At 36.7% G+C, this 23,675-nt stretch overlaps 1 protein-coding gene across 1 annotated transcript in view; it reads right to left on the bottom strand.

Annotated features, from left to right (window-relative positions):
* ECT2L (epithelial cell transforming 2 like) overlaps nucleotides 1–23,675 on the bottom strand; it is a 67,603-nt gene that overhangs the window by 24,572 nt on the left and 19,356 nt on the right. The window contains exons 3-8 of the mRNA XM_063097215.1: nucleotides 20,433–20,595; nucleotides 16,812–17,064; nucleotides 15,665–15,833; nucleotides 11,689–11,827; nucleotides 9,647–9,815; nucleotides 6,803–6,931 (exon numbers count right to left, since the gene is read on the bottom strand). Coding sequence (XP_062953285.1) covers nucleotides 6,803–6,931; nucleotides 9,647–9,815; nucleotides 11,689–11,827; nucleotides 15,665–15,833; nucleotides 16,812–17,064; nucleotides 20,433–20,595 — 1,022 coding nt within the window. The remainder of the gene's footprint in view (nucleotides 1–6,802; nucleotides 6,932–9,646; nucleotides 9,816–11,688; nucleotides 11,828–15,664; nucleotides 15,834–16,811; nucleotides 17,065–20,432; nucleotides 20,596–23,675) is intronic.

Raw genomic sequence — 23,675 nt, 5'->3', positions numbered from 1 at the left:
CCATGGAACAATTAAATATTACTCAGGAGTAGTAAAGAGCTGGCCAAGAAAGGCCACTAGCAGTTGTCATCTTCAATTCAAATGCTTCCATGGAACAGTCCCTAAGCACTTTATATTTCATACTCAAACACCAAAGCTCAAACACTTAATTTCTGAGGACTAAGCAACAGAGTGGAGAAAGAGGACATAGAGTTTGACCTGGTGCTTATTTTCAGACTTGGATTACTCAGCCCAAAGACAGAAAAATCCTCATATATTTTCTAAAATAGTCTAACTCAAAGGAGAAGTCTCATTGTAAGAGGACAGATTTAAAACAGTTAAACACTGGATGGAATATAATGGTCCAAATTTACCTTGGCATTAATTTTACTCCTTCTTCAATGACATAGCATATAGATTGAATTCTTCAATTCAGCATACAGATTGAATTACTTAGAATGAAACCAATGTATTTTAATTCTTTGGGGTCCAAGAATAAATAATTACTCCAGAATGCTTCAATTACTGATTGGAACAAGATGGTAGGAGCTGAAAGGTTGGGATGTCTCTAACTTACTAGTGCCTAATGTTTTCATTGATAAAGAAATCAATAAAATCAAGTAGAGAGTCCAAAAGTGAACCTACACATATACAGTCAACTGATTTCAATAAAGGCGCAAATAAAATTCACTGGGAAAAAGATAGTTTTTACAACGAATGGTCATGGAAAAATTAGATATCCATTTGTGAAAAGAAAAAATAAACCTCAATCCATAGCTCAGTTTCTATTAAAAAAATAAATAAATAAATCAAATGGATCACAAAGCTAAATGTCAAACTTACAACTATAAATTATTTAGATGAAAACATAGGAGAAAATCTGTGTGACCTTTGGTTAGGTAAAGCATTTTTAGATGTGATACCAAACGCATGATCTATAAAAAGAAAACCTTGATAAATCCAAGTTCATCAAAATTAAGAACTTCTGCTCTTTAGAAGAAACTGTTCAGAAGGAAAACATGTCATAGACTGGGAGAAGATAACCTAGCTTTAAAAATAGGCAAAAGATTTGAACAGACACTTCACCAAGGAAGACATATGAATAGCAAATATGTACATGAAAAGATTCTCAGAATTCAGTCTTTACAAAAATGCAAATTAAAACCACAATTATATACCACTATACATTCACTTATGTGGCTAAAATTAAGAAGAGTAACCACACCAAGCGGTGGAGTGTTGGGCAATGGGAATTCACATATACTCCTAGTGGAAATGTAAAATGGTACAAACACTTTAGTAAACAGTTTAGCTGGTTTTTAAAAAGTTAAACATACACCTATCAGATGATCCAGGCATTCCACTCTTATTTATCCCAGAGAAGTGAAGGCATATGTTCACAGCAGCTTTATTTGTAAAAGCCAGAAACTGGAAAGAACTCATATACCTACCCACAGATGAATGGATAAACAAATCGTGGTATATCCATACAAGGTAGTAATTCCCAGCAGTAAAAGAAATGAGCCATTGATACATGTGTCAAATGGACGATCTAAAATAATTACCCTGACTGAAGGAAGTCTGACAAAAAAGAAAATATACTGTATGATTTCATATACAGAAAATTCTAGAAGATGCAAAGTAATATATAGTGAGAGAAAGTAGGTCTCGGGTTGGGGGTGGGAAAAAGCAGGAGAAAGAAACTACAGAGGGGCGTGAGGAAACTTTTGAGGGAGATAAATATGTTCACTTCCTTGATTGTTTTATGGTTTCACAGGGTGTGTATACATGTCAAAATTTATCCAATTGCACTCTTTAAATATGTATGGTTTATTGTATCAATTACACCTCAATAAAGCTGTCTAAAAATGTTTCAAATGATATCCAAAAATGACAGATTTTTGGCTTATGCAGTAACTGAGTGAATGATATTTTTACTGAGGAGTCCTAGGGCAGGGGGAGGTTTGGTGCTGGGGAGGCAATAAGAGTTTGTTCTAAGTGTATTAATGTTGAGATATCTATTAGACATGCAAATTAAACTTTCATATGAAGATAACAAGTTATATATGAGTCTGCAGCACAGAGATTTCAGAGCTGGAGACATAAATTTGGGAGTCTTCAGCATCTAGACTGAATTTAGAGACATCAGAATAAATGAGACCACCTAGGGTAAGAGTGAATGTATGGAAAAAGGGAGAGCCTAGGATCAAGCCTTGGGGCATATTTTAGGGTTCTGCAGAGAAAGAGGGCCACTGAGGGGGGGAAACAAGGAGAGTGTGGTATTAGGGGACCAAGAGAAGAAGAGTATTTCGGGGGGAGGGGGTTCATCTGCATCAAATGCTTCCAAGGAAGAAGCCAAAGCAAGGAGAGGATGGAGAAGGGACCATGGTGGCGCGGTCCACGCCATGGCGGGGTCTTGAAAAGGATAGCTTGGGCTGCCCTTTCCGAGTTGGCAAGGCCCCGGAGGGAGAGCTGCTGGCAGGGCCACAGCTACCAGGACTTGCTTTCACTGTAAAGATCTCTGCCTTGGCATAGTGGTGCGGCTTTCGCTTTCTCTTTTGATGTTTTGGTCAGCGTGGCAGTTTCCTGAGTTTCCAAAAGATGCAAAAAATGGCACACAAACAGTTGTTGTCATAAAATTAGATTATCCCACAAAAGATCCGAGAAGATTGAACAATTCCAAATTGTCCCTTTTGAGTCAATTTATTGCACCAATGGATGTTTTAAAAACACCTTATGAATAGCCATGAGCAATTGCTTTTACCAAAGAAATTAACAAACAATAGAAATCCCCATCCTCTTCCCACCATCTGGGTAAATGGTTATATGGATTATAAAATGGGGTAAGAAAAAATTTGGTACCTTCCTAGGGGACGTCCTAAATATGACTTAAGTTGGCAAATGTCATTTACAGGGGATTATATTAATTGGTAAGAGAATGGTTGGAATTAATGGAAAAAGATATTATAGGAAGAATTAAGTTTATGAGAAAGTATGCGTAGAAACCCTGTTATTCATTGGTGTCCTAAGTTAAATAAAAACATCTTAGTAAGATATTGGGACAAAAACATATGATGCACAACTTTCCCTCCTAAAAATAAAGATTATAGATGGAATTTAGAATGCACCTGGTTCTGTGAGGGATGGTGCTGTGCACTTTGACACTTTACATGGGGCCACACGGCCGCTATATTAAGTACATGCATGGTAAAGCTGTTCAAATATCCTTTATTCCTTTTCCAAATGAACAATAGGTTCACGCCTATAGAAATATGAGACTCATTAAATCAAAGTTAAAAATATATATAAGGTTTGTTTAACGCTTTGAAACCGCAATCGCTGCCGTCTCAATTTTGAGTCAGACATATAATTTATGCTTGCTGGCAGTAATAAGTTTTAGGTTAATACGAGGACAAGAAAAAAAGAAACACAATGGTGAGAAACGTCAAGAACAGCGAGTCACGGACTAATCAACCACAACAGATACAATCACCAGAAAGGATTGGCTGACCACCGAGTTTTATTTAACCTTGTGGATTATTAATTTTATGAGAACTGATGTAATTTTAAGAAAAGTTTCCGTTTAACTATTGGCTTAATAATTTTAAAGGTTTATGTAGTTAAAATGCCCACATTAACCCCCCTCCCCATGTTGTGTAACAAATAAAAATGCTGTTTTCAGTCTAAAGGCTGCTTCAGCTGCTTTAGCTGCTTTGGCTGTGACAGCGCTGACAGCCCGCAGGGTGAGAACGTGCTTCAAAGGAACCGAGGTCTCTACCTGTGTGTTTTGTTTTCACCGCCTTTCCATCCCTCTTTCAAACACCCCCAACTCGACTGGAGCTGGTCTCCAGCACCATGGAGTTGAGCACATGGAAGTCACTTATAGTCTTCCAAGAGCAGTTTCAGTAGAGCTAAAGAGAGCCCTTGGAGGAGGAACTTGAGGAGAGAATGGGAGGTGAGGAAGGCAGAGGCAATCAGTGTGGACCGATGGCTGTGGCTTGGCACCAGCAGCCTCAGCTGGGAACTTGCTAGAAATGAAAATTCTCCGGCCCCACCCCAGACCTAACTGAACCCAAAACACTAGGCAGGGCCCAGGAATGTGCAGCTTAACGAGGCCTTCAGGTGGTGCGAGTACACGCCGAAGTTTGAGAATCACTAGTCCAGTCAATTTAAAAAGCGGTGAGTTAAAGTTTATTATCTTTTTCTTAAAAAACAGGATATACTACAGATGCTTCTGATTTGATAGGAAGAATCCAATAAAGAGAAATGAGGCTATTGAAGAAGATTTGCGTGTAGGAGTGAAGTCTTGGGAAGACGAAAGGCAATGGGATACAGAGTCCGACTGGAAGTTGCTCTTGAGCAGGGGCGCTGCTTCCATCGTTAACAGAAGGGAAGACGGAATGAAAAGTAAGGCGCCGGGCAGGTGGGGGATTTGGTGGTGAGAGGGACATTAGGGACTTCCCATATGATTCTGTTTTCTCAGGGAAGTAAAAGGTGGAGGCCAAAAGCTGAGAGATGGGGTTATTGAAAGATGGACTAAAGAGGAGAAGGGATGAAACTGCCATCTCAAAGAGTGGGAAAATGAATTTACCAAGGAAATGTAGTAGGATTGCTCTGTAGTGTTGCAATTTCCTTTGATATTTACATCCTCAAAGGAAAGCTAAACCACCTGGAACAGCTGTATTACTTTTTCCAGCAGTCTTCAGCTGCTTTGGTGCAGGCAGGCTGTGCACCAAAGCGCGTGGTGCTGTGCACGGTGTATGCAGATAGCTGTGTTCTAACTAGCTTCAGGATTTAGCCAAATGAGTGGGATTTAGCCAGGAAAGAGGGAGACAAGGAAGTTCATATTCTTTGTGAGGGAGTGATGATAACGTTGGGCCATTAAATCCAAGTTTAACAAGGAAGGAAGCAAGGATTAAGGCCTGGTGCTAGAGAGTGAAAAAGCAGGAGCACGTAGACTGGAGGTCTTCAGGCAAAGAACTGCTGAGGTGGGCACACTGGAGTACAAGATTTGGAAGTGGTACTCAGGGACGAATGCCTGACATCAAGGTTTCAGAGGTGAGACAGCTACTGGGGATGACAAACTCAAGAGTGGTGCCTGAGGTGGTGGAAAAGGGATTTTTGGACTAAGTCAAGAGTCTTTGATGGTTCATCCAGATGGATATTACATTTGATGAGAATTTCAGTGGTTGTGTTAGGGCTGAGAATGGTAGTGAGGGATCTGTTTTTTGGATGCTATTAAGTTTCACTTGAGACAAATTTTATGTCACCAAATCCACTATTCTTTTCTCCCTTTCCCTTACTCTCTTACTTTCCCATATCCTTTTCCTTCTACGCCAGTTGAAAATTTTGCTTCGCTCTTATTATAAAAGTAATTTTAGTTTATTACAGAAAATAGAGGCAGACAAAGGCATTTTTTAAAAGGAGGAAAAAAGGAAAAAGCACTTATCATCCTATCCAACTAATGTTAGCACCTTGGTATACATCCTATAAAACCCTTTTCTATACGTACACGTACCACCACCACACTCCCAACCTACCCATACACATGTTTTAAACACTGGGATTACACCATTCATACTCTTTGTAACCTAGTCTTTTAAAACTGATTTCAAAAGTAGAAAAACTATAAAACACATCTAGAAATAGATGCTGTCAATATTTTGGTATATTTTCTCCTAGATTTTTCTAGGCACATTTTCTACATAGCTGAGATTTCATATATATATTGCACTAAGCTTGTAAAATTATTTACAAAATGTTTCACAGTATTGTGTTTTCTTTTAAACCCCTTCCCATCCTTTTTGTTTTTTCCTTCCGTTTGGTTGAAGCCTGCCAAGGGCATGCTTTGCACATACTGAATAGTCCTGTGAAATCTGAGGATTAGGAAGAATTTTAAAACTCACAGTTCCCTAAGGAATGGATAATAAGAAACAGTTTGAGAAAATTTAACTTCACATTTCCTCTTCCTTCCTCTGCTTTGTAAAACAACATAGCTAGTGAATGCAGAGACTTTAGCAAATATTCAAAGAGTGAATTTGACTTAATATATCTGAAATTTCTCTTCAAGCATTGAAATCAACTTTGAATCATGCTGGCTGACTCTAGACAGACAGGCATTTAAAATTACAAGGAGATTTCAAAAAGGTCACGGAAAGAGTCATATCTTTCAGCACTATTTTTCCATGAATTTGTTGAAGTACCCCCATATATCAGCAACCTCAGTGATCACCTGCCACCCTCATCTTTAAAAAGCTCTTCACTGTTGCTAATATTAAGTATTTACATTATTATTTATTTTTATTATTTAAATATTTTTATTATTTTGGTATTCACAAGTCCTTAAGGTAAAGTAAGGTACTATTATCGTAACTTTCAAATGGAGGTCCACAAACTTGCCACAGGCTACACAGCTAAAAAGTGGTATGAGCAGGACTCAAGTTCAAGTTCTCGGTCACCAAGTTCATGCTCACACAAGATTCAGTATACAGCAGAGGATGTTCTCTCAGATTGATTGATTTTGTTTCCTATGCTAGTCAGGCACCTTCCGTATATTATGGAGGCTGATATTATTGTGTTTTCCAGAATAAATATAAATAATGCTTCTGGGTCTTGCCATTAATGACTTTATTTCTGCAGAGACAGGTTACTATCCCTAATCCCTACTTCCTCCAAATACCTGGGTATATGAAGTATAACAGAGAAAAAGATAAAGAGTGAAATGTGATGGAATTATCTGACCTGAGGGCATTTCACAAATTCACAAGATATCATCATAAAGTCAGCATGACCACCATCTTTCTATAGTGTGTTCAAAGCTGACCTGACGCTCCAAGTGGCACAAAGAAGTCCACGTGGCCCCCTTCTTCTTCAGTGGCCACATAGCTTCCTAATTTCTCCCAGAAGTCTCTCACTTCAGGCTTCAATAAATTTTTAATACCAATTTTATATCCTGAGGAAAAAATCAAAATGTCATATTAGTTTGTAATGTTATCATGAACAGAAACTCTTAGCAGTTTGTGAAAATGTAACCCCACATTCAAAAAGCCAACAACCCCCTGTCAGACCAAGATCTCTAGGGCACCTCTGCTTCATGCTGCACCATGTTAGGGCTACAAAAGGTGCCACTGGACACCACCATGGCCATAGTCTACTTCTCATTCTGGATGAGTCAGACACTGTGCAGGTAGGCGTACACTGTGTTTCTGTCTTCACTGTGCAGCAGTGTGAGTTACCAGGCTCATGCAGGGTTTAGGGTGGATTGTCAGTAAAGTCCTGGGATTTTGCAACCAAGTTCGAAAGTAGAAATGCTTTCCACAATTATTAATCAAGAAATAAGTAGTTCAGAGCAGAGGTAAGGCTCCTTGAAATGGTAAACACCACCTGAAACTCTCCTTTTTGCTCACTTCCTAGGAATTCTGTGCGACGATTCTGCTACGCTGCATGTGTCTGGACCTATATCTAAAGGACTCATAGATACTCTGCATCCCCAGGCCCCAATAATAAAATGAAAACAAGGTCAGGCACCAGAATCCTGATGTTTCACTCCTTCCCAGTGAGAGGCTCAGATGTGTGATGCAAGGACCTCTTTGACTGATGCGATAAGAGATTTTGCGTTGGTGTCATTTTTAAAGCAAAAGCTTTTGGGAAGACACCACAATTATATAGAAGAAAACTAGTTCCTTGAGGTATTTTGTTATTGTTACTATTGCTTTAAAAAAAATAATAAGGAAAAGGCAGAGTTTGGAAACCTTTCTCATCTGAAGAAGAAAAAGCTGAGATCAGGAAACTCTAATAAGCTACTCCATATGAGGTGAACTTACTGCCATGATATAAACTTTCAGGCGATACCTCTCCACCATCTACAGAAGAGTTACCATGTCATTCATCATAAATTTAAACCCCAAACAAATAGCACCTGAGCTTTACTTTGGGGGGATATACAAAATTGAATATGGAACACAACTTGCTCCAGGCACAGGTAAACCAAATAGGAAAGTCAAAAATAAGGTAAAGCTAAACAAAAAGCAGTTAGTTTTTGCCAATAATAAAATTCACTGAAACTGTTCCAAGTATGCTGAGTTCCAGCCCCAGAGATGGCAGTTGGATGGGTGACTCAGGGACTCACTCTGCCCTTTTGTAAGTTCTCTGCCAGCTGGATTCTTAACCATTTTTCCCCTCTCTTCCCTCACCCACAAGGATAAAAGATTTTATGTTGGTAAAATTTAAAACAATTCTACTTTTAGTATAAACAAGGAAGGATGCAAGTTATATAAAGAAGAACAGAAACTAGACGTTTACTTCTAAAACATTCATCATCTCCTTCCTCCAGAAAAGAATAACCACTGAGATTTTTGAAAGCCGCCATGTAACAAGTTCATGATGTCAGCCATTCCTTTCCTTTGTGGTATAAGCCAAGTGGGAGTATAACGAATGTTGTCAGTACACAGCAATTTATAAATCTTGGTATTTGCTGCTATTAAAATTGCATCACTTCCATCAGACTTAAAGCTTTTGTGCCTCAAAGGACACAATCAACAGTGAAAAGGAAACCTACAGAATGGAAGAAAATATTTGCAAATCATATATCTGATAACGGGTTAATATCCAGAATATATGAAGAACTTCTACAACTCAACCCACGAAAAAGTCAGACAACTCAACTTTAAAAATGGGCGAAGGACTTGAACAGACATTTTATAGAAGATATACATGCCAACATGCATTGACCCTCAACACCACTCATCATCACGGAAATTCAAATGAAAACTCTAATGAGACATCACCTCCCATCCATTAGGACAGATACTATAAAAACAAAACAAAACAGAAAGTAACAAGTGTTGACAAGGATGTGGAGAAATTGGAACGCTTGTGCATTGTTGATGAAATTATAAAATGGTACAAATGCTATGGAAAACAGTATGTAAGTTTCTCAGAAAATTAAAAATAGAACTACCATATGATCCAGCAATCCTGCTTCTGGGTGTATATCCAAAAGGATTGAAAGTACAATCTCAAGGAAATAGTTGCACACCTATGTTTGTATCAGCACTATTCACAATAGCCAAAAGGTGGAAGTAACTAAATGTCCATCAGTGGATGAATGGATAAACAACATGTGGTCTATACACGCATTAGAATATGATTCACCTTTAAAAAGGAAGGAAATTCTGTCACGTGCTATGACATGAATGAACCTTGAGGACATTATGCTATGTAAAATAAGCCAGTCACAAAAAGACAAATACTGTGTTATTCCACTTATATGAGATATCTAAAGTGCTCAGATTCGTAGAAACAGAATGGTGGTTGTTAGGCGCAATAGGGAGGGGAAAAGTTGTTTTTTTAATGCATACAGAGTTTCGGTTTTGCAAGATTTAAATGTTCTGGAGATCTGTTTCACAACCATATGAATATACTTCAAAGTACTGAATTGTACATTTAAAAATGGTTAAGATGCAACTTTATTTTATGTGTATTTTTAATCAGAACTTTAAAAAACAATCATTAGAAAAATTGCTCTTCTTTCTTCATAAAGTCAAAATTAACACTTCTTAACAAATTGGAACTTAAATAGTACTTTGAAGGTCATATATACTTGTAGGGACAAACACAGCATCAGCGCAAAGTTGTCTGGTTGTTCTTTGCGAATCCCCAGTCCTACCTTGGAGTAAATTGATTTCTCTGCTATCTCCATCGCTAAATATTCCTATACTCTTTGCCTTCCACCCATCCAGAGCTTTTTCTATGCGATCAAACAGAGTCTCCAAGGTCATGCCACTGTGTTCATATACCACGGAAATGACACCGGACTTCACACTCTCCACCACCATCTAGAAAATGAAACCAAAGCTGTCAACACCAAAGCCCACTATTTTACAATATTTATTAATGCAAGAAATATAATGGATATATAATATGCTGAGATTTCTAAATATATTTTCAGAAATTATGGAAGAATATGTTTCCCCTTCATTGGTTTCTTTAAAAATTATTTTATTTCTTTTCTAATTATAAGAGGAGAAAATTAAGTACACTCATAACTCCATCACTCAGAATAAGTACTACAAATGATTCAGATTATTTTGAAAAAGCATTAAAGGCCCAAACTGCCTTGCACTTAGTAGGTATCCAATAGATTCTCACTGAAATGAATTTGTTGTACTTAATCCAAAAAAAGAGCACAGTGCTCTTCTTCCAACTTTTTTATCTTCGTATACACCATGCACAGAGACATACAGATAACTTTTAAAAAATAATAAAATTGAGATCATACAATTTTGCAATGAACTTCTTAAATAGATTAAAAGTTTTCTTCTTATCAATTTCTGAATTACCAATATTGCTTGACAAATATTAATATTTCCCATTTTAATAAATATTAAAACCACTTTTCTTTGAATTCAACAACCAAGTAAACTTTTTATTATGATAAAGTTAATTCATAGCAGCAGACAGGATGAAAATTCATTGAGGTTGCTGATTTTTTTTCCAAAACCTCATGCCACTTCCTGGAGGTCACAGGTCAAGTGAACAGAGAACTACCACATGGTTATGTCCTGCTTTTTACCTAAACCCCTACCGCATGTATAATCAAATAAGTAATTATGCCATAGTCTTCTATAAAGAGGACAAACGGGAATAGACTTAACCTATTTATCCACCCACACTGTCACTGATTATTCTCTGTGCTCAGCTTGCATTTTTAGACATTAGGGAAACTATCTGTGTCCCACATGGAGATCAAAGCTATGATCTTGCTTTCATGTGGGTCCACTGAGCTTGCCAGTTGTCAATGATTAGAGCCAATTCCTAGATGCAATAGAAGGGGAAGGGATTTCATAATATGAAAACAGCCATTTTGTTACAAATAGGAACTTTTCTGAAAACTTTGCTAAGTATATGTCCCTGTGTGTGCATTAATATATATAACAGTACTTCAAAAGTTCATGGAAAAATAGAACTCAAAGATAATGCAAATTTTCTACAAACTTTTTGAAGTGCCCTAGTACATGTACACATATATACATATTCATTCAGACATATATAAAAATACACTTGTCTTCCTATCTTCTTTGTGCTCTCTTTATTTTTCTTATTATTCATATTAAAATTAAAATATATAACCTTATTATAGAAAGAGCATATTTCAGTATAATGGTGCCCTCATTAAACAGATCACAAAATAGGATTTCAGACATTCTTCTTTTGGAGATGGTGGTTACATAATAATATTAAATTCTTTTGGAATTACAGAGAAATTTTAAAATAATTCTTAATCACTGTGCTTTTTTTTTTGGATTAAGTGCAAGAAATTCAATACAATAAGAATTTATTGGACACCTACTAAGTGCAAGGCAATTTGGTCTTCAATGCATTTTCAAAATAATTTTGATTTGGGGGGGAGGGAGAAGGGAGGGAGGTTTTGGTGATGGGGAGCATTAATCAGCTACAATGTATATCGACAAAATAAAATTAAAAAAAAAATTAAAAAAAAAACAAAATAATTTTGATTTATGGCCATCTTTATTGCTTTCAATTTTTAAAACTGTTCGGGATCTTTAAATTTCCACTTAGATCAGACGATTTTCCTTTTAGGAGATGAATCATTTTCACACACGTGGTCGCCGAAAGATTGCCATACACCCTCTAGTCTAGATGAAAAAATGATTCAGGAAAGGGCTGGCCTCATAACACACTCTGTACCTCATATGCAGGAATCCGAGATGATATTAATATGAAGTGTGGCAGGAAAGCATATGAACAGCTGTCATCATTTTTATAAACTCCATGCTGATTTTTCTTTGATAATAAAGGGTAGGAGTGGCTTCCAGAAACATTGCTTCTATAGGGAAAAAGGGGGAATAAGGGATGATTTCATTTTCTTTTGATTTTCAATGAGTAAGCAGCAGTTGTACTCTGGGCATCAGTTGTACTCTACAGGGCACATGGCCTCACTGCTGTAGACTCTTCCTGTGGCTTGGGGGACAACAGCAAATGGGACTCCCAGATCTGCCCTCTGAGCCTCCTTTTCTTCATGTGGGAAGCTGGAAAGGTCTCTTAGAACTTACTTTGCTCCTTGGGGCACTTAAAATGAATGTAATGGCATATGTAGGGGTTCAAAACAACACTTAAAAAGAAGTAGCCAAGAGATTTTAAATTTCCTTCTGGGCCTGAGAGGTTTCTCAGCAATGTCTCCATCCTCTCCACAGCCACATCAACCCCCACATTACCCACAACAGGAGCTTCCCTATGCTTCTTAAAAGGCTCTATGTGTCTTGAGTTAGTGAATGTACATGCACACACTGAAAATGTCCAGACATAAGAGATCCACACGTAGCGTCAATGGTCAAGTTAAAAGAGTGTTGGAATTTTGAGAATTTTAGGTTCTAGTGTTTGACTCTACGACATTTGGGCATGTTATATTATATCACCTTGCTAGACCTCAGTTACCTCATTTGAAACATCTAGAGATCATACATGATCTCTAGAATTCAAAGCAAAATGTTTTTAAAAATTTTCTAAGCAGCTGCACAAATTGAGGTAATTATGAATGTCAGGTAGAGTGGATGAATAGAGTAAGAATTGAAATTCTTGTAATTTCATTACACAGTATGAATTTGATCTCTGAATACAGTCAACATTTCTCTATTTGGGGTAATAAAAGAATTATATTTGGACATACAAACATAAATGGAAATTATATTTCAATATTATTTGGATACTCTAACTCCATAAAAACTGTGGGAAAATGTTATTTTTGCTCAATAACTTTATACAGAAAATGTATTACATCCACAGTATAGCCTCACTGCACCATTAAGAATATTTGAGAGACAAGGAGCCAATGGCCACAGCCCTATCCACCCTGAAGCAGGCAAGAGAGCACGCCTGGGTTCCTAGGCAAGGAGCCAAGGGCTGTAGCCCCTTCCACCCAGAAGCAGGCAAGACAGCATGCCCAGGGTCCTAGGCAAGGAGCCGAGGGCCACAGCCCCCTCCACATGGAAGCAGGTAAGATAGCACACCTGGGGTCCTAGGCAAGGAGTTGAGGGCAGCACCCCCCATCCAAAAGCAGGCAAGAGAGCACTCCAAAAACACCACATTCATGCAGGTGGCCCACTACAGCCACAGCTGTTGAAAAAGCAGCTCAACTCCACAGCAGCCACAGCCACCATTCAGGCAGCCCTCTGGACACTCGATACATTGACACAAGGAGAATCACCAAGAGACTGGAAAAAGGGAGGACGTCTCTCTCCTCAAAGCCCACTCCAGAGTAATAGAAGAAGCAACTGCTCTACCAGATGACCAGACATCAATGTAAAGATACTAGAAATAAAAAAATCCAAGAAAACATGACACAACCAAAATAATACAGTAACTCTCAAATACCAGATCCTATAGAGCAAGAAGCCCTTGAAATGACAGAAAAGGAGTTCCAAGCAACAATCTTAAGATTGCTGTAATTTCATTATACAGTATGAGATACAAGTTGTTGTAATTTCATTATATAGTAGGAGATACACTGAGATATGAGAAGACTCAGTTAGACAACATCATGAAGTGAGAAAAAAAATTCAGGATGTGAAGGAGGAAATTTACAAAGAGAATAATACCTTAAAAAAGAATGTAGCAGAACTCGTGGAACTGAAAGATTCACTCAGTGAAATAAAAAACTCAACAGATAGCTTAAGCAGCAAACTAAAACAAGCAGAAGAATTTCTGATCTTGAAGATAGTCTTTTTGAAATAACCAAGGGGGACAAAAAAAAAAGAAAAAAGAAATTTTAAAATGAAGAAAATCTAAGAGAGCTATCAGACATCTTAAGCACACAAACATTCAAATCATGAGTGTCCTAGAAGGGGCGGAGAAAGGAAAGACATGGAAAACCTATTCACTGAAATAATAACAGAAAACTTCCCAGGTACAGGGAGAGACACAGACCTTCAAATCCAGAAGACTCAAAGATCACCAAGCAGATTCAACACAAAAAGATCCTCTCCAAGATACATTATGGTCAAACTAGCAAAGCTCAAAGACAGAGAATCTTAAAAGGAGCAAGAGAAAAGTGTTATCACCTATAAGGGAACCCCTATCAGACCAACCACAGACTTCTCAACAGAAACTCTTTGGGCCAGAAGAAAATGGGATGATATATTCAAGATACTAAAAAAACCCCAAAACTGCAAACCAAGAATACGATATCCAGCAATGCTATCCTTCAGAAATGAGGGAAAAGTAGTATATTTTCCAGACAAACCAAAGCTGCAGGAGTTCACCACCACATGACCAGCTCTGCAAGAAATCCTCAAGGGAGTCCTACATCTGGAATCCAAAAAACGATAATCACTACCACAAATCCACAAGAAAGAACAAAACCCACTGGTAGAACAAAAATGCAAATGAGAATGAGAAAAAAACTAAATCTTACCACCACAAAAAGCTGTAGTGATAATATAGTAGTGCCCCTACTTTATTTCTGATTTTAGTGATTTCACTCTTCTCTCTTTTTTCCTGATCAGTCTAGATAAGGGTTTGCAAATTTGATTGATCTTTTTAAAGAATCAACTTTTGGTTTCGTTGATTTTTTTTTCTATTGTTTTTTAATTCCCTATTTCATACATTTCTGTTTTAATCCTTGTTATTTCCTACTTGTATTTGCTTTTGGTTTAATTTGCTCTACTTTTTCTATTTTCTTAAGATAGAAGTTTACATTACTGATTTGAGATTTTCCTTATTTTTAATATAGGTGTTTACAAGTATAAATTTTCCTCTAAGCACCACATGAGCCCTGCATCCTGTAAATCTTGATATGTTGTGCTTTGATCTTTATCTCAAAGTACTCTCTAATTTCCCTGTGATTTTTCTTCTTACTCATTGTTTATATAGGACAGTGTTATTTAATTTCCACACATTTGTGAGTTTTCTAAATGTCCTTCCATTATTGTGGTCAGGGAACATATTTTCTATAATCTTAGTCTTTAAAAAAAAAAGAAAAGAAAAATGTAAACAAAGTTCATGGAAAGATTTCTATTGTCTTTCAATTCTTTTTTTCCACAAGCTTTTGGAAGTGCCCTTGTGTTTAGATTCTGTTTTATTGATTTTTTTATGCAGTTTATATTGCTAAACTTAGATATTTAATTTCTGTTCTTGATTTCTTTTTATTAAGAGGACTTATTGATTGCTTAGAAATTAATTTGCCTTTAAAAAGTTTATCCATCTTTCTCTGTTGACATTAATTTGATATTTGCATGCTTTTGGAAGACTTTAGAGAGCTATTTCAAATAATTCTAGAGATTATAAAACGAAATATGTAAGTTTTAATAAGTTTTACATCTCCAGTTTTTGTGAAAATTAGAAGCCCTACTTTCTACAGAATATTTTGTTATTCATCTGTTATTCAGTTTATGTATTTGTTATTTGAACAAATAAACATGTATATCCCTGTTATATTTTTTAAAAGAGAATATTTGAAATGTAAGTTTTACATGTTTTATATTTTCCTCTTCAGAAAGCATGTTAATGACCGTGTTATTCAAAATTAAATAACTATTTTTACTTGTATGTCTTAGGATATGAGCCGCATAATTATTCAAGATCCTTACATGTGAGCTAAATTATTCTAGAATTAATTCTTGGTATCAGGGGATGATCTTGAGCCTGCAGTAGCTGGAAGTTTGCTTACCGCTTGGGCAAGGCTTCTGCTGATGCCAAAACAAGCTGTTTCTCCAAAGCTTCATGTAAACCCAGTTGATCCCTCAGACTCTGGGAGAGCTGTGGTTGGCCCTGGGATTGCAACAATCTAGAGCAGCATGTTCCACTCACCCAAGGGGGTCGAACTTTGAATAACTCTTCTGAAAAACAAACAGCAGCAGGCTTGGCTCTTTATTTCATGCTTCTCCCAGCCAAGTCTACATAGATAAAGGCATCAAAAATAAAGCTGTACCACGGCAGTATTCCAAATGGTGATAATTCACAGCCATTTTCACATACTCTACTTGGATTTCTTACCCTCTCAGCACTGTCATTTCAGTTCAAGAAACAAAGCGCAGAGAACAAGCAACTCTTTTCTTGTGGAGACAGTTAATCGATTTACAGGCTTCACATCCATTTCTGCCCTTTTTCTGGGCTTCAGGTAACTTCCCATCTCACCAGAGGGTGAGTCAGTGAAAGAAAAAGGTGGGAAAACTCAAATCTGTTTTATTGCTTCCTTTATCCACTGTGCAAATAGGAAGGCTTAGCTGAAAGCATGTCCTGTCTCCACTCTCTTTCCACTCTTAATTTTTCTTTCAATGCCATTCTTCCTGCTGCCATTCCCATTTCTATTTCTCCTCCTTTCTCACCAACCCCAGTTCTTCTGTCCTGAACCTATGTGTTTGCTTTTGCCTGTGGTCATACTTCTTTCTCCTCCATGTTTGTGGTCTTAGGTCCCCGAGAGGAACTAGGACAGCAGTGGAGGCACTGCTATTTGACCTTAAATACTTCATCTAAACTCTTTTTGTTTTTCTTATGAATTTGAAATATACAATGAAGAAAAAAAGAGCTGGCCCTGAGCATACTTTAATGAGTATTGGGCTGGCTGGTTAGCTCAGTTGGTTAGTGTGGTGCTGATAACACCAAGGCCCAGGGTTTGATCCCTGTGACCTGCCACACACACACACATACACACACACACACACACACACACACACACACACACACACACACACACACACTGCCACCCTCGAGCTATTCCAGAAAGACAGCACTATCCTCCTCTGTGGGAATTTGTATACAAATCCATTTGTTTCTACAATACTTGGATAAAACATCAAGTTTAAAATGCTACTCACTCTTACGCAGTGCAATTTTCTCCCAAATTATTTTCCTTAGGCACTTTTCTCTTTGTCTCTCCTGTAGCTCCTCATCTTCTCTTTTGGGTTCATTCAGCGTCCCATAAATATCAGCAGCTTCCCTAGGTGTTAGCCAGTCCAAGGTGGACACACAAGCAATGTAATGGTGCTTCCAAGCACCGTACTCATTATTTGCTGGAGTAAAGGGCAGAAACCATCCAAACTTAACGCACTTGGGCATCCATAAGCAATCCTTCAGAAAAAGAAACAAGAGAAAGATGAGTTGCAAATTTTTTTTTAGGACAGTGTTCTAGCAATACTGTTATCAGGTTCACAGACCTTTTTATTTTCTTTTAATCACACTGAGGTTACTGGTGCTATTGACTTGCCATCCACACTTGACTCAGAAGAAAGAAGCATACTCCAGAGTAAAAATATTCTTTGAATATATATATAAATATATATTCTATAAATATATGTACTAGTCATCTTTATGAAATTTATCCAATGTTCCAATAGTATTTGGTTACTTAACCCTAGACTCTGAGAATTCAGCTTCTGGAAACGGTGTAGTAATGTGTTTCAGACCAACCACCCCACTGAGAAAAATTTTGATTGAACCATATGATATCGCCGATATGCAACCATTTTGACATATGATTTAATCTAATCAAATATCTAGACAAAATGTTACTAAAAAAATTATTTGAAGGCTATAATATAGAGCTACCAATGCAACAGAGATTTATGCAACCCAAACCCCAGAAAAAAGAAAAAAACAGAGAGATAAGCCTGATACTTGGCATCACTTTTTACTTCAAAGGATATGCTAGTTTCAAAGAAAAGCTTATTAACTTAGAAAGCTTAGAAACCATAAACAATTTTCGGCATTCTCGTAGGGAAGAGAATACACAAATTGAAATTCAGGGCCCACTAAGGAAAAGAGTCTGGTACTCACAGGCTTTCAATTAAGATCCTTTTCAGGAAGGATGATAATGATTAGACTATCACAAGAACTGAAGCCAGCTTTGAAATATCTCATCCCTTTTGGATTTACATGATCTGTCTGTATCCTAACCAAATGCCAGAAGCAAAAGTAAATTCCCTCTGAAGGAAGATAACATCATCCAGAGACTCCAATCAGCCCATCAATTTTTTTTTCTTTTTCTTTTTTTTTTTTTTTTTGGCAGCTGACCATCAATGTCTTATACTCAGAATCTGGTACTCAATCAAAAACGACCAAAACATACAGATAGACAAGAATTGTTTGTTTCTTCTGTTGGTTTTTAGTAACTATAGAGAGACACTCAGGAAATCCAGACATTTTAACTATCAGGCATGAGCTTTGAAAAATAACACACCCTGTAATTAATATGTCTAAGAAAGTAAGTGACTAAGTGAAAAATTTTGGCAAAAGAATCAAATCGACATTCTAGAACTGAAAAACATAATAAATTAAATTTAGAACCCAACAGATGGGTTTAAGACAGATTAGAATCCAGCTAAAGAAATAATCAATAAACTGAAAGATAGGTAAGAAGAAAATCCAGACTAAAACACTGAAAGCCAAAAGGGTAGAAAATGTATATAAGAGAATGTGAAACTTTTGGAATATGATGAATCAGTCTAACATATAAATATTGGAATCTCAGGAGAAAAAGGGAGAGAATGGGACAGAAGCAATATATGAAGAGGTAACATCTGAAAACTTTTCGAAACTGATGTTAGACATTATATCTCAGATTCAAAAATCACTGTAAAACACTAAACAGGATGAATATACACACATATGAAGGTACATCAAAAAATTCATGGAAAAACAGAATTAAAATATAACATCAATCTTTCTATCAACTGTTTGAAGCACCACATACACTCACATACACACCTAGGGACATTATACTAAAATGCTGAAAACAAAACAAAACAGAAAGTCCAAAAAGCAGCTGGAGACAATAGAAATACTACCTTTAAAGAAACAACAGTAACACTTCTGACTTCTCATGAAAAAAGGCGTGGGAGCCAAAAGACAATGAAATATTTTCAAAGCTCTATTAAAAAAAAAAACCACAAAAACTTCCAACACAGAATTCCCATTCCCAATGAAAATACCCTTCAAATATGAAAGTAAAATAAAGGTATTTCAGACAAAACAAAAATTAAGAGAAGTCAGCAGCAGATGTGCTCTAAAAGAAATATTAAAGAGAATTCAGAAGGAAAATGATCCCAAATGGAAACCCAGAGATGCAGAAAGTTTTGAAGAGCAACAGAAAAAATAAATATGTGGTTACATATAAATAAATATTGACTATATAAAAAAAGAGTAATAAAGTTTGAGATATGTGTTTTGCATTATGTGTTTAATTCAGGTATATTGCTATATATTAATATATATTATAATTTCTAATTTATTATTTATATGTTATATTATATATAAAAAATAAAAATTTTTGACAACAAAACTACAGAAACTGAGAGAGGGTAAATGGAGTTAAAAGGTTCTAACTCCTTGCATTGTCTTGGAAATGGTAAAATATCACAAGGATGCATGTTGTAATCTCTATGGTAACCATGGAAGAACTGTTAAAGAATTTATAAATAACAATCAAAAAATATAATGAATTGAAAGGAAGACCAGGATAGAAAAAAACATAAAATATGTGGTACAAACAAAAAAAATATTAAAATGATGGACTTAACCTCAAATATATCAATATTTACATAAATATCAACAGACTAAATACCCCAGTTAAAAGTCAAAGATTGCCAGATTTAAAAAACAGTAAACAATTACTACCACCATATTCTATTTCCAAGTCATACCTTAAGTATAAGGACATAGAAAGATGAAAAGTAAAAAGAAAACGACACAGTATATCATTACTAACCCTGGTTCTGAGGAGCCTTCTAAGTGTTATAAATACAGGCTCACAGCAAGCCTTTGTCTGTGGCCCCTGCATAGAGAGCTAGCTAATCTCTGAGATCAGAATCTCAAAACAAGTCCACCCTGGAAATTTTGTATAATTGAAAGAAGTAAATCACTGATTTGTATTTAAAGTATGTCTACCACTACATTTTATTAAATCTTTTAAAAGAAAATGAAGAGACAAAAATGCCAGAGACAAAATTAATAACAGAGGATGTTGATTTCAAACAGCTGCTGCTATTAACTGCTTTTAACTGCACTTAAAAGATCTAGGTTTATATCCTTCAACAGATGTTCGCCAAAGACAGATCAGTTGAAGCTGCGGTTGTGTAGCAATTTTCTAGAGTTGAGTTATCATGGGTAAGAGAATATAGTATAAAAACCAAAGCTTAAATTGTTTTTTACAAAGAAAAATGAACTTCTTTAACCAAGATAAAAATGTTTTCTAAATAATAATATTGAATGTTTAAAGATTTTTTAAATTACACGAATTATTGGAATGGTGTATATCCCCTTTACTTACATACTCCCCTTAATTTACTGTATTTCATTTATCCCCATTTTTCTCTCTTAAGGGTAATTATAGTTCAGGTAGCCTTAGCTATCATCTTTAGGGAAGGGGGCTACCCCAACTGTCTCATTATAGTTTACAGTTGTCTTTGTGCCCTATTACTAGGAAGTGACATGTGGTAAACCTGTTCAGCTAAAAATTTCCAGGGCCAGCTGACTTGGGCAGCTGCACACAAGTCTTTCGGATTCAGAAAGGAGAAGATATAGAGAGAAATGAAGCGTGGTAACACTGTAGAGAAATCCACTTTGGCCACTTCCATCCTTTCTGAAAACCAGTCTTGGACAAACCTAAAAAGAAAGACATAGAACATTAGTTCAGAATATTAATATCTAAAATTGACTAAAACTCAGGTATAAATATTGGTCATTGTTCTTTCTCCAATGTTCTACCTGTAAAAAATAAATAAATAAATAAATCCTGAATAACATAAGGCTAGATTTTTAAAAATACTGTATCCACTTTCAATTATCCATTCTAAAGAGGAATATGAATAACAAAAATATCTAAAATCCACAGGAAAACAATTCCGAAATAAACCTAGTTGTTTAAGTCAGAAGCCCTGTTTTTTTTTTTTTTCTTTTCCTTTTCCCAAAACTCGACAAACCAGAAAGTCCTGTCAGCTCTACCCCCAAATTCAACTACTACTCTCCATCTCCACTGCTATCACTCTGGCCCAAAGCACCAACACCTTTTCCCTGCACTATCCCAACAGTCTCTGGATGTCTTCCCGCAAAGATTCTAGATTCTGGTCTTCCTAGAGTTCATTCTTCACACAGCAGCCCAAGTGATTTTTTAAAAAAGTAAATTAGATAATGTCATTCATGCAAGTAAAATTCTGCAATGACTTCTCAAAGCAATTAGAATAGAAACCTATAGCTACATCACACTTAGTGGTGAAATATTAAATACCTTCCCCCTAACATCAGGAACAAAGCAAGCATGTCTACTCTCTCTACTTCAATTTACCACGGAGGGTGGGGGGACATGCATATTAGAAAAGAAGTAAAACTGTCTCAATTCATGTAACATGTTTGTAGAATAGGCTATCAGAAACAACTAAAGAATCTTCAAAATGAGTACTTAAATTGTTGATAATTTCCTTTTATTATCTTTTTTAATGTCTTTATCTCACTTTAATGTTGTGGTACCATTATGACGCCATTAAGTGATTTTAATAATCATCAATTTGTAGCCAGTCTGGTTTCTGCTGTACCCTCTTCTTCCCTCATTCCCACATCACTTTAAAACAAATCCCAGATGTCATATTATTTCATCCATAAATATTTCAGGATTATCACTAAACAATAAGGACATTTAAAAGAAGCATATAATACTATCATCATACCTAAAAAAATTCAACAATAACTCCTTAATGTGATGTCTTTTTTCACGATGACATGCATCAAGAAAATTCCTTGCATTGCATTGCATGTTACCTAAACGCAGACGGGTCTTGAATGAGTACATAATCCAAGGCCCCACTGGTGACCATCTTAGGGACTATATACATGTTAGACCAAAGAGGCATTTTATGACCTATAAAAGAGGCAGTGCTGGCCCTGCAGTCACCAACTTCCAAAAATATAAAAAAGTTCTTAACACCCGGTTATCCTTTGTAGATATTGGCAAAAAACATTTTCTACTTTTCCAAGCCACCAGATATGTGGTCATATTTGAATAAGAATTGCTAGAGTAAGAAGGTTTGGAAGCAGTCCAGGCAGCAATAAACAACACTTTTCTCTGGAACCCCTAATCTCCTCCAAACTCAGTGGAATTACAGATATCTCACAGCTGATTGGAAACTTGGGCAATAAGAACAAATCAGAACTCATTCACTTCAGTTCACTGTAACTAAAGAATTTTCCCTCAGTGCTAAGTGGCTAGTACTGTCCGGTGTTACTGGAACCCAACAGATACAGATGAACTCACTGAAAGAGAAGTCATGACTCTGAACAGATCTCATCCTGCAATAGGTCCTCTCTGTCCTAAATTCCCATAGAGTAAGTCAAGCCTCAGAAAGTTTCATGTAAAATGAAAATTGTGCCTCTAATTAGGGACAAAAAGACCTTAGTCACCTTCATGAACAGGTTGCTGAAGACCCATTAGACCCAGAGACAGTCTTGACTACTACTTTACCCAAACTTCTGGCTTAACTGAAGCTTCACCTACAAATCTCAAAACCTGAAAAGAGCAGGCCTCACTGATGAAACAGTCCATCTCCAAGAGGGGCAAACCCAACTCATCAAAATGGTGAAAAACTGATAACCCACAGCACTGGATGTTCAGTGCAATGGTCCTAACTTCAAAGTGGTACCATGAGCGATAGTGCACTGTCCTGAGACTAAGATTTACCTAAACACACGAATTGGTCAACTTCTAACTGAACTGTCATGCCATTGGACCGTGCAGGACTGGAATATTGGGGTGCCTCTTTATGAACCAGATACAATACCTTAACTGTGAACTCAATCTTTATGTTTGGTCTACGTGCTCAAATGAAGTGACCACATCTTAAAGAAAGTGTCTGGCTTAAGAAATTTGATGAAGGATATTCAGCCAACATTTCCACTTAAGCCTGCTTGATTTATGCTCAAAAGAATTTGTGGAACTGCTATAAAGGACTGGAATATCTGGCAAGAAATCCTTTTCATTCATGCAGAAGTCATTGTTACCCACAAAGCCTGTACAATTTGTCAACGATGCCAGACTCTGGATAAAGACCCCTTCCAAGCTCTTCAGGTGTCCTCGGTTATGATAAGCTGCAGACAGCCATATCACTCCCTCCTCCATGGCTGAGCTACTCTGGTGTTCAGGAATCAGTGGATGGTGAAGAAGAGATTTTGAGGAGGACTAACATATTTCTCCCTCTTTTCTTGAATAGTACTCATTTGAAAGGAACATTATATTCCTCTCTTTTCTTCTTCATGCCTGACTTGACCTCAGCAGATGGATGGACAGTTCATATTGTTTTGATTGAAGACACCTGAGTAGACATGAATTTGGACCCTGACTTTGCCTTGAATGGATCTATGGCTACCCTCTTCTATCCTCAGAAGTCACTCATGATTGCAAAGTGGTGACTCCTACATTCTTGTGGAAATCATCATCAGTGCAATTGTCTGGTTCATCCTGCAGGGGAAACTGAGGAATTGTTCCACACAGAAGGTGGATCTAGGTATATGAAAACTAAATAAATAAGTGACCTTGGATTGGATTCTGGACTGAAAAAGAAAGGGTGATTATAAAGGCCATTGGTGGAGCAATGAGGAATATTTGAATGGAGGCTGTATAGGTGGCAGTGCTGTATCAATGCTGACTGGCTGGTACTGGTGAATATACTTCACTTTTTCAGCAGAGTGTCCTTGTT

The sequence above is a fragment of the Cynocephalus volans genome, chromosome 5 (genome assembly GCF_027409185.1).
Source record: "Cynocephalus volans isolate mCynVol1 chromosome 5, mCynVol1.pri, whole genome shotgun sequence".
Lineage (NCBI taxonomy): Eukaryota > Metazoa > Chordata > Mammalia > Dermoptera > Cynocephalidae > Cynocephalus > Cynocephalus volans.
Note: the sequence above shows the minus strand (reverse complement) of the source record. Positions and strands in the feature narration are given on the sequence as shown.